This window comes from Electrona antarctica (genome assembly GCF_951216825.1).
Source record: "Electrona antarctica genome assembly, chromosome: 15".
NCBI classification, from domain to species: Eukaryota; Metazoa; Chordata; class Actinopteri; order Myctophiformes; family Myctophidae; genus Electrona; species Electrona antarctica.
In genome coordinates, this window is record NC_136796.1 from 31962878 (window position 1) to 31975313 (window position 12436).

Here is a 12436-nt window from a genome sequence, read left to right on the forward strand (position 1 = left end):
ATTAAATATTAAAAGCCGTTTTAAAATTCATGTTATTTGCGCTTTAATAAACAACAAGCATGACTCACCAGCCGACCAGGCTTAGGGGCTGGCATCAAGCAAAAACCTTAAAAATAATAAAGAACAAAAAAATGAATATTAGGCCTACTATGGCTGGCGGCTGCCTACTGACTACTGTTATCAGTGTAAGACAAGTAGAAATTGAGAAACCCACCTCTTGACGACGCTGAAAAGGCTAGTTGCATTCATAGATGACAGACGTCAGTCATCTGACTCACTCAGGAGAAATAAAATGAAAGTGCGCCACCTGACAGACAGGGGAGTTTTCTGGTCACACCATTCTCAGACAGTACTGTCCGCATTATCCTACTATAAATGCGCCACGTCTCTGTGTGTCTGCATGCGTGTGTGTACGGTTGTAATGCACGTAACTCGAGAACCGTTTGCCCTACCGACTTCTAAAATAACCGATTTTCTTCGTGTTCAATAAATGATCAGTCTCGCGTTGATCCAGCCCACCTCTAGCGGCCGCATATCGCTCCGATCAGCATTTGATCGGAGTGCATCGTCTCTGCCCGAGAGGGACCAGATGGGAGCAGGAGGAGGAACTCACTGCTGCCACCAGCTGGTGGAGTCAGGTTAGAGTATAGGAGTGGCCCCTCAAAAAAGAGTTCATGTGTCTTAACGACCAGCTTGGTCGTCTGCCGTCTGTCAGAGTAACTTCATTGGCTGTTCTCCACAACAACATCATCACCCAATGACATCACCATTCACCAACGTCGACGTCACAACCGTGTCCTTTTAAATAAATCGTCAGAAACGTCATTTTGCGAATGCATCCACTCAGACCGCTTGTATGAAACTTGTTGTGAGATACAGTTGTCAACGCTTCTGCAAGACAATACCATCTGCTGTTTAGCGCCGAGGATTCCCACATCTGTAATTTTGACCGGCCGGGCGAATCAATTCACTGTCAACAGTCATCGGCTTTCCTCGATCGACCAGACCCGAATCATCAAGACTTATTAACGAGAGATAAAAGCGAAACATGTTCTGCTGGAGGCGTCATGGCACCACCGCGGCACCAAAACATTACGGTTACACTGTCTGCGTGGCAGTGGGCCGCGAGATCTATGTCTTCGGGCAGTTCTCCCCGGGCAGCCCGACGCCGGGCCACCTCCTCGGGTTAACTTCCCAGGCCACCGGCCGCCCGGTGGTTCCTAAATCCGGGCTGGGAAAAGTTGGACATTGGCTGTGGAGAGAATTACACAGGTGGGGGGCAGGAAGGGAGCCCCCAACCTCCTGGGCTGGGAAAGGACTTCCAGGCTTCCGTGACGACAACGCAGATCGGATTGACATGCGCGTCTTCGATACTGTGTCGTTTCACTGGAGCGTGTTGCCCCCGGCGACACCTGGAAGAGATGAAGAACGTCTCCTTGAAGTTCCCTCTAGGCGCTTGTACCACGCAGCTGTGCTCATTGAAGATAAAATCTACATCTGGGGTGGGATTCCTTACTGCAACATCCTTTATGCGTTTGACGTCGACTCCCTTAGATGGTCCAGACCCCGGGTTTCTGGGAGTATTCCGAAGGGGAGGTCCCACCCCTCAGCCTGCATCTCGGGGAAGGTCATGTTCATCCATGGAGGATGGAATCAGCTGACTGGATGCTATAATGACACGTACAAGTTGGACACCACCACGATGGTCTGGACTTTGATTAAAACCACAGGCTTTAATCCGCCACCTGCTTCATACGATCACTCTGCCACCATCATCGGGACAAAGATGTTTGTACTTGAGGGCCAAGACGGGCACTGGTTGCACAACCGCGCCAGAGTGTTTGACACAGAGACCAACTGCTGGCTTGACATCAGGACATTTTTACCGCCGTTTCCAGAAGATGGCATCCTGAATCATTCAGCCTTTGCCCACAATGGAGAGCTGTATATAATCTACTGCGGCTCGAACAGCATGTGGAGATTTTTCCCAAACCTGACCTTGGATCAAACCTGGAGGAAGGTTAAGCCCAAGGGGAGAGCCCCGTATTCACAGACTATGTGCTGCTACATGGCGGGAGGTCGTGTTGTCATCATTGAAGATGACCTGCACAACGTGCAAATCTTGGACTTTAGTCCTAGTCTGAAGACGTTATGCAATCTGGCAGTTTTTCAGCACCGTCTGGAGCAGTCTGGTCTCCCACACAACGTCAGGTGGGAACTGGCAGCCATGACCATGGTGTTTTTTTGACTGATACCACGGTGACGCCACATGCACGTGCACGCGCGTGCGCATCGCAGGACACAGAACACACAACAGCTGATATGCCTATTGTTAAATAGTGTATGAGAGTTTTAGACACAAAAGTAGACTTAAAATAGTCAGACAAACATCTTTACTGCAAATAGCGAAACTAAAAAGTTTGCTTTGGACGATTGAATCTGTTCTTTGATGGAGGAGGAGGCATTTTGCTTGCCTTTCTAGCCTACTGGAGCCATAGCCTACTGCTGTAAGTGTGCATTCTTACCGTAAAGGCTACATGCGCTCAGGTATAAACAGTTAAAGCTGTCCTGTTGTTATGCTATAAGTAGTAAGCATGCACGGTACTTGACATGGCGTGAAAATAGGGGGTGGGGGCGCCAGTAAACCTAGATCACTGGGTACTTGGTGCGTCTTGGAAAGACGCGAGGTTGATTAGGTGCATCTTCTCTTGAATCTAGGGGGACACGTTCTAGCGTGCACGCACATGCACCGTTCCGTCCCTGCGTGTGCACGGCAAAAAATGGTGTCATGCTCTACGAGCATGACACCACTGCTGCCGACAGTCTTTGGTATCTCCTGGTCGGGGGTTCGATCCCTCCAGGGTGGACACTCTAACCACAAGGCCACGTCTGGTCTCGGTTTCTTGTTTGGCACCTACACCCTTTGATTGAATGGAAGAATGATTACATGAATAACTGTAGCGGTTGTTATAATATATACATAATGATAATATAAATATAGCTGCAAGCAGCGATAAGGCGGGGCCAAGCCGGAAGGCAATAAGCAATAAGAACAATAAACCATAGAAACATGGAAGACTGAACTTGAGAAAAAGAAGACCATGTAAATTGTGACAGGGTCGGTTTCTCACTCAAACATTTCACAACCCACCCAAAATACAATAATAAAACCACTTTGCCATAGCATTTGTTATTTTCATTTATATTGGTCCAGTTCCTTTACGTCTCTAATGGCTATTACTTTGGCCTGTTCAGGTGTACCATTCAGCCGTATCAGTTCCTTGTCCAAGTGTCCTGGATTCCATGTGCCTTTTTCAGGATTCTAGCATCTCTTGCAATTTCTCCATTTCTCTTTGTGAGATGCTCATTTACATACACACCTGTGCCCTTCAATTTCCTTCAATATACTTCTACTCCACTACATCTCAGAGGCAAATATTGCACTTTTACTCCGCTACATTTATTTTAAAACTTTAGTTACTAGTTACTTACTTGTAACGGAGTATTTCTATATTGCAGTATTGATACTTTTACTTAAGTTGGGAAAGTGGGTCAGAGGAGCTGGCATTGCAGCATGAATATTTAAACAGCTCCGGATCAAAGCTTGTGTAAACATCAATTTGACTACGAGCTGTATACAGCAAAAACATCTAGAGCGTTTATTTAACTGTGAGCGTAGAAATGGACCTGCCATTCTGCACTTCTGTCTGTGGCTGCTTTAGGGTAAGAGAGAGAGAGAGACAGAGAGACAGAGAGACAGAAACAGAGAGTGGACAGAATGAATACAACAAAAGAATTGAATGGCAATAGTGCAGTTTGAATATATCCAGGTTCTGAAAAATGGAATAAATAGAGTGCATGAACAGTCACAGGGTTGTGTTGTTTGGCGCATTGTTTTTTGGCCTCCGGAAGGGAGTGAGTCATACAATAGTACCGGCAATAATAATAACAACCACCTCCATTATCCATCCAGGCAAGGGGACAGGGGAGGGGCTTTGTTGCACCAATAACACTTTACCAGCGCTGGAAAAAAATACTCAAATGTTTTACTTAAGTAAAACTATCAATACTGCAATATAACAATACTCTGGTACAAGTAAAAGTTCGGAATTCAAAAAGTACTCAATATGCACAGTGTCCCATTTAAAGTGATCAAATGTATAACAATCTTTGATATAATAGCAGATCTACAAGCTCGCAATGTGTCACATTGCGACACATTGTGAGCTTGTAGATCGGCTATTTTCGAATGGCCAAAATAGGGGGCTAGTGTTTAGTGTTTAGTGTATGTTTTGTAATACTGTTTAAAATCTACAAAGTAACCAGTAACTAAGGTTTCATCCGAGATGTAGTGGAGTAGAGCGGGTGGGGTCGACATATGCACTTACTGGGCTGCGTTCACACATTCTAGACACTGTCTTGTGTTTGTCTTGTGACTGTGTTTAATGGCCGCTCCAATGCATTTCCAATGGAAGCTCATATGGTTTGACCAAACGTATTTTCCGTACACTACATTTTGAGGTTAGATATTCAGCCATATTTTAACCACTATATTCCCTTGTTATCACCCAGTATGTTATGTTTAATTTTCTTTCATTACTCATACCAGGACAGAAAATATTTTTTTTTATGTGGCAGTGTTACAGGTTGATTCTTCATATCCATATGAGCGAAACCGCCGGGATAATTTGTTTACTTTATTTTTCAAACACAGTTTGAGAGAGGGGGAGGGAGTGAGGGAGGGACTGAGGAAAAGAGATGTGCTCAGAAAAGAGACACAGAGAGAGGGAGGGAGTGACTGAGAGCAAAAGGGAAAACAATGGGATGTGTTGTATATTAGCTTGTTCTAACCTTTTGTGCTGTCTGTTATTGTCACTTGAAGCCATGTGTTTAACGATCAGTCAGCTCCATAATGAAGGAAACATGGTAATGTACAGTAGTAGCCCTTTAGGCAGAGTAGAGCCAACATGGTAATGTACAGTAGTCCTTTAGGCAGAGTAAATAAACTGTAGTGTAGGCCTACAGTATGAACATACAATCCACATAGAAACACACAAATATAACATCATACAACCTACAGAATCATGCATTCATCCCTTTAAAAAAAAATACACAAACCTGTGGAATAGTGCACTATAGCAATATTGACGTCAGACTTTGGCAGTGTTATATAAAAGTAGCCTAGTGGAAAAATAACAAATTCACAACCGCATTGCAATGCAACTCATTTTGTGTTTGAAGATTGTCTATTTTCACCCGGGTTTTGTGTCTGGGGCTTTTATTTAAAAAAGGATCTATGCACATGCATAACGTGAATGGCAAATGGAGTGACAAATGGAGTGACAAATGAAGTGACAAATGGAGTGGCAAAGTGAGTGACAAAGTGAGTTTAATGTTGTTTAACGTCGTTTAATGCAATCAAATACAACTTTTTCTGTATGGGCTGTCAAGGCCAGAAAATAGTCTTTTGCTACTCCGTAGACGTTCCTGCATAACTTCCGGGTTTGATGATGATGCCACGCGCATACCCTCTATTAGAACACACTTTCTTTTTTTTCCCTTTTTCCTGAAAGGCAACACGGTTAGGGGAGGAGAGGAGAGGAGAGGAGAGGAGAGGAGAGGAGAGGAGAGGAGAGGAGAGGAGAGGGAGACATGACAGGAACACTGAGTTAAGTAGGTCAAGTGCAGAGACTGAGGAAAAGAGATGTGCTCAGAAAAGAGACACAGAGAGAGGGAGGGAGTGACTGAGAGCAAAAGGGAAAACAATGGGATGTGTTGTATATTAGCTTGTTCTAACCTTTTGTGCTGTCTGTTATTGTCACTTGAAGCCATGTGTTTAACGATCAGTCAGCTCCATAATGAAGGAAACATGGTAATGTACAGTAGTAGCCCTTTAGACAGAGTAGAGCCAACATGGTAATGTACAGTAGTCCTTTAGGCAGAGTAAATAAACTGTAGTGTAGGCCTACAGTATGAACATACAATCCACATAGAAACATAGAATCCACATTGGGGGAGAAGTTCTTATGTGTTGTATAGTCTGGTGGGTCAAACTGAACAACCAATATGTCAATTTGAAGCTATGATTCCTGCTTTCATATGACACAAAATGTCACGATATCTGTCTGTTGTATACTTTTATTATGTAGTCATGTCCTAGTGTTTCCTGTTTTCCCTAGTTACTGTTTCCTGTGTTGTCTCACCTCCCTGTGATTACTAGTTTTCTCCACCTGTGTCCTGTTAGTCTCCCAGCCTATCCCAGTGTTGATTGTTAGTTCTGTTCACCTGTGTATTGGTATCCCTGTGTCTACTTAAACCCTCAGTTCCTTGTGTTCCCTGCTAGTGTATAGTCTGTTATGTTATGTCCAGCCCATGTATGTCCTGTGTTGGTAAATACATCTTCATTTAAACTTAATCTACCTGCCTTCCTGTGTGGTTCTGCACTTCGGTCCAACACCTGTCTCATACCGTGACACAAAAATTCAAAAAAATCCAATGGCAGTCCCTCAGTCAAATTTGGTCACATGCTAAGAAGATACACAAATATAACATCATACAACCTACAGAATCATGCATTCAACTGCATGAACGTGAAGCGCGAACAGCGTTCTGCTTAAATATACAGCATAAATGAACCATTTAGATTGAGTTTGCGTTAGCTTGTTATAGCGAATGGGAATGAAGATGGAGATGAGTGAGGTTGAACCTGGAGACCATCTGACTTCCGTGGGTGTGTGTATATAATCATGCATTACCTTGCTAGTGAAGTCTAGTTTACCCCTTTTGTAGTTGTAAGCATTATTTTATACTTTAGCTGTTGAAAAATAAAGGATCTACAAGCTCATAGCGCAGCACCGAGTGCTGTGCTACAAGCTTGTAGATCTGCTATTTTTGAAAAATCGTGAAAATCGTGGCGCAAATCTTATTGTTTTAACTCAAGTGCTTGAACACCACTGACATAGAAACATAGGTTTTTCAGAAAACGTTTAGGATTTAGAAGACATTTTTTTTCAGAATCGGCTCAGTCCTAAATGGGTTAAAATAAAATAAAAAAAGGTCATGCCTAGTTTTAGATTTTAGATTTTAGTTTAGTTTAGTTTTATTGAACCACACACACATCATTATTCAGAAGCGGGCACTCTACTCCTGGTGCCAAGGCTGTAGGATGCTCATTTGAAGCGCCTTGTCGTCACAGCTCCATCCAATTACATGGCTGGATGTGCGTGCACCACGGGTGGTGGGCTGCCATTCAGCCAATCAAGGAGAACAGGCCACGCTCTGTTAGATAATTATCACAGCAGCTGTCACTTTTCTTTCATCTCTGGATGAATGCCAAGGCCCCACATGAGGAGGACATGGCTCCAAAACCAGCTAACCAAACATCCATACTGCATGCATGATACTGGTGGTCATAAACAGCTTGCTTAGTTTGCACGCTCATAATGTATAGTGTAATGTGTAACACATGCAATGAGACCGATGTCGATATGTTCTTATTTTTATTCATATAAATTGTCTGCGTAGAAGCAGACGGAAAACATATACTGTACTTGCTCAGAAAGATGAACACGATGTGTCGTACTTGTAAGTGATGATGAGTGGGGAGAGAGAGAGAGAGAGAGAGAGAGGGGGGCAGAGGGGCTGTTGTTGCTGTTCCATCTGCCCAGATGGATCACAGGTTTTGAGATAAGTGCATGGGAAGCTGAGAGCTGTCTCTGTTGCAGGATAAATGCACTCATGAAAAAACTGGACCCTGGATTTTACACATTTTACACTTTTAAACTGTGCATACCATTTATGAGGGTATAAAATGTAAAAAGAAAAACAATAAGAAGGAAAGTACATGCTGTACATACAATAAATATGTGAATCAGATGCACTTTACAACACAGCAGCTATACATGTATTAGATCAGTCTGTTGCTTTTCTTCTTTCTCTTACAGACATTCATTCCTTTCAAGTTGTCGTCCTTCGGATCACACTTCCTTACACACATACACCGCAAGTTCATGTAGACCTGGTTAATCAAGTCACCCCATTCGACTGGTATCACCCCATATAATCGGCGAAATCATCCGTTATCACCACGTTTGAATGGGGCCAAAATGTCCATACTGGCATCCTCACTGTTCAGTATGTCATTATCAGCGATTGTAGCGATTGTCATTATCACTGATGTCCTGACGGAGGCGCGCCGTGTCTGGTGGCCATGAGCTACGTGAGGCACCGCCGAGCGAGGCGTTAGCCGAGCGAGTCGCCGTGCCGAGCGTTGCGAAGGCCACCAGACCCGACTCAGTGCCGTTCGAGTTACGTCCTGATAGACAGAGAATAGTATATATTAGTAGCTCCTAGTTCCATGCACCAAAATGACACGTCCACCAGGGGGAAACCTTGACCAGGCTATGAGGTTGAGGATGCCAGTATGGACATTTTGGCCCCATTCAAACATGGTGATAACAGATGATTTCGCCGATTATATGGGGTGATACCAGTCGAATCGGCTGATCAAGTAGACCTGGCTGGAACGCATCTTGTGTCACGTTTAACCACATCAACCATTACTTTATGCTTTAGCTATTGAAAAATAGCAGATCTACAAAGTGCCGCGCTACGAGCTTGTAGATCTGCTATTTTTGAAAAATCGGGAAAATGTGTGCAAATCTTTGAATGCATTATTCTTTCCCAGGGAACGTTTTGAACTCAAATCTTTGTTTCTGAGAGGTCCTTAATTCTCTCATTCCCCCCTGTTCTTGCCAGCTAAGTTTATAAGCGTAGACCAACGTTTACTGTATATATGAACGTGCCCCACGTCCGTCTGTTTAACTTTTAGCATTGCTCCAGGTAGAATATCCCTCCTCCTTCACCAACAGCGATGCGATTTCTAAATCCAGCTCCGTTGAGCCTCCATTATAACCCGGTTTTCAAAGCGCCGTATTTCCAAAGGTTCGAGAGCTGTCCATGGTGAGCCGGCGCGCACCCGGCGATCATAAATTATTTGTGATTTTGTATCGCGTCGCTGAGAAAATGTAGCTGGTTGTTCTATAGCTAAAGGCTGTGAGCTGTGTTGTGATGTGTCGTTCCACTTCCGGAAGCCCCCACCTTCCTGTTTAACCCGGAAGGACAACAAGCTCCATAGCATTGAAGTCAATGAGCGGCAGTGAAGCGGTCAAAGTTTTTGAACACTAGATGGCAGTAAAGAAGTTCATTGGAACAACATATTTTGAGATTGAGGTCAGGTCTCTACTAAACTAACTAAACTTTTTTTTGTGTGTGCGTGTTCCCCACAGGTGAGCACGGCGTAGCCCTGTCGCGCCAACAGCGCCCCCTTTCGGCCCGGACGGCCCACCACGGCCCGGCGCCTGCGAAAGGATACCATGTCAGCCGCAGTCTGTCCCAGCACTCGTCCGGCGGCGGAGGGGGAGGGGGCCCCTGCCACTGCATGCCCGAGGACTGCGACCCCGCCACGGCGCGAGAATATTACCAGGGTCACAACGACGGGGGTCACTACTACCCCCCCGGGGGTCCCGCCGTCGCCGACGCCCTGGCCCTGGAGAGACACCACTCGCACCCGCACGGCCACTCCGGAGGAGGGGGCGGCACGTTCCCCCGCTCGCACCCCAGCCAGCATCCTCCCCTGCAGTCGTATGACTCGTGCGAGGAGTGCCTGTCCTCGGGGTCCCACCACCACCACCACCACCACGGGGGCAAGATGCACCGCATCCCCCCCGGCCTGATGGACCAGTTTGAGAAGCAGGTGCCCTTCCAACATCCGGACGGCTTCCACACGCTGCAGTACCAGCGCACGGCCAGCGGCGGCGCGGGCGCCGAGCAGCGCAGCGAGAGCCCGTCGCGCATCCGCCACCTGGTGCACTCGGTGCAGCGGCTCTTCGCCAAGTCCCACTCGCTGGAGGCGCCGTCCAACAAGCGGGACTACAACGGCACGAGAGGCGGCGGTGGCGGGGACTACCGCGGCGGCGAAAGGGGAGGCGGAGGAGGAGGCCACAGGAGCGGAGCGGAGGACGGCGGAGGAGGGGGACACCACTCGGGGCACCAGTCGCGCTCGGCCCGCAGGAGCAAGTCGCGCGAGCGCAGCAAGAGCGGCGACTCGCGGCACGAGTCGGGCGGCCGACGCCACCGGAGCCGCACGGCCGGCTGGTGGAGCTCCGACGACAACCTGGACAGCGACAGCAGCTTCCTGGTGGGCGGAGGAGGGAGGCGCGGCGGTGCAGGATACCCGAGCGGACACGAGAGTCTGGACGCTGCCATACAGGAGCTGACCATGAAGAAGCCAAAGGAGAGAGGAGGAGGAGGAGGAGGAGGTGGGGGAGGAGGAGGAGGAGGAGGAGGAGGAGGAGGAGGTGGGGGGGGGAGGAGGAGGAGGAGGAGGAGGAGAGTGTCTGGCCTGCACTAGCATGGCCCTGGGGGGGACCGAGGGGGGAGGACACCACCAGGGACACCACGGACACTCCCTGAAGAGAAGCACGTGGTCGGCCATGACGGTGAGCCAGGCGAGGGAGGTGTATCCTTCCAGCAGAGGAGGAGGCGGAGGAGGAGGAGGAGGAGGAGGAGGCGGCTATGACAAGGCCCTGGTGCCCCTGGACAATAAAATGAAGGAGAGGACCTTCCATTACCTGCAGGTGCGTGTACTTCTGTGTGTGTGTGTGTGTGCGTGTGCGTGCGTGCGTGCGTGCGTACGTCGTACGTGCGCATGTACAAGAGAAGCACAGTTAGTGAGGATGAGAGAGCATATATGATTCACTCCAAATTAGTGTTGCACAGTAAACGGATACTGAAAAAATACAGTGGTTCTCAAGTTTTTTTATAGTTCTAAAAATGGGCTACATTTTTATTAATGACTGTGATCTGAGTAGTGTCTCTGGCTGTTTTGCGGATTGATTGATTGATTGATTGATTGATTGATTGATTGATTGATTGATTGATTGAATACTTTGTTAGTCCAAAATGTAAACGGCACGTGGTACAGTCAGTGTAGTTAGTCCTGGGGACTTTGTTTCCATTGTGGTCCTATATGTATTCAATTCATCAACATAACATATAATGACAACAATACACATCATCAACAAACACAAAACACTATAGAAAAGGGGGGAAACGGTGGCACTGTGTCAGTGAATGACACCTCCTTCGGATGGGAGTTTATTTTACATTTACCTCCCCTTGTGGTCTCCTGATAGATGTTTTATTTTGTATTTTTTTCAGGCCAAGTTTGAAAGAAACCAGTGCTTTACTGCTTCTGACCTGCTTCGACATAATTTGTCTCCGATATTCCATCATTTCCATCGTGTCAGACACGGTATACACTATCTCTCTCCGTGAATGTATTGCTGGGTAGCTGTGGTTCTAGCTGCTCAGAGTAAGAGGTTTATTTCATAACCGCCTAGGTCGACCTTTCATCAAAACCTTTGAGATTGAGGTAATGGCGGCCCTTCCATGAGACACCTACACCTCAGTATCATGGTCTGTATTATGGTCAGTAACATGGTCAATATCATAGTCAGTAACTTGGTCAATGTCATAGTCAGTAACATGGTCATGGTCAATATCATAGTCAGTAACATGGTCATGGTCAATATCATAGTCAGTAACATGGTCATGGTCAATATCATAGTCAGTAACATGGTCATGGTCAATATCATAGTCAGTAACATGGTCATGGTCAATATCATAGTCTATAACATGGTCAAGATCAATCATGGTCAGTATCGTGGTCAGTATCTTTTTTTCCCCTTCAATTTACGTTTTATTGAATTTTAATCAAACATACATGAAAACGAAACGACTGACAATTGACAATACATACAACCGAAAACAAAACAAGGCAATATACGTACAATACACACAAGGGGAGATATCTGCCTCTCTTCTCTATTGATAATTCATAATACATAAGTACCTCAAACAGGTGCATATACAGGTTAAACAGGTTTAACTGAATTTACACAAAATCAGGTCTTATGGTAGAAACATGAGTAATCCATCTAAACCAGTTATCTGTGAAGACTTCAACTTGACCTCTGAAGCTGAATGTAATTCTCTCCATAATAAATATAGTACTATAGATTAAATCAATCCATTCATTCATAGTTGGCATTCGTGGTCAGTATCTTGTCATCATGTCAGTATCATCTATCCTTGGTATCTTTATTGTAGCCTTTAACCCATTCAGGCCTGACGTCGAAATTAAAAAAAAAAAGTTTTCTAAATCATGACAATTTTCGGAAAGATTTGAGGCACATTTTAACGATTTTTCAAAAATAGCAGACCTACAAGTTCATAGCGCGCCACTCGGTGGCGCGCTATGAGCTTGTAGATCTGCTATTTTTCAATAGCTAAATTATAACATAATGTTTAAAACGCTAACGTGACATGGATGCGTTCCAGGTCTCAATGGATTAAACGTGTGTTGATCAGCGGC

The 12436-nt window shown here is 45.8% G+C and overlaps 1 protein-coding gene across 1 annotated transcript in view; it reads left to right on the forward strand.

Annotated features, from left to right (window-relative positions):
* Positions 1 to 1048: 1048 nt before the first annotated feature.
* dlgap3 (discs, large homolog-associated protein 3) overlaps positions 1049 to 12436 on the forward strand; it is a gene marked incomplete at its 5' end in the record, with an annotated part of 35487 nt that continues 24099 nt past the window's right edge. Inside the window, 4 exons of the mRNA XM_079522060.1 lie at positions 1049 to 2113; positions 5574 to 5673; positions 9288 to 10319; positions 10390 to 10637. Of these exons, the coding sequence (XP_079378186.1) occupies positions 1049 to 2113; positions 5574 to 5673; positions 9288 to 10319; positions 10390 to 10637 (2445 nt within the window). The remainder of the gene's footprint in view (positions 2114 to 5573; positions 5674 to 9287; positions 10320 to 10389; positions 10638 to 12436) is intronic.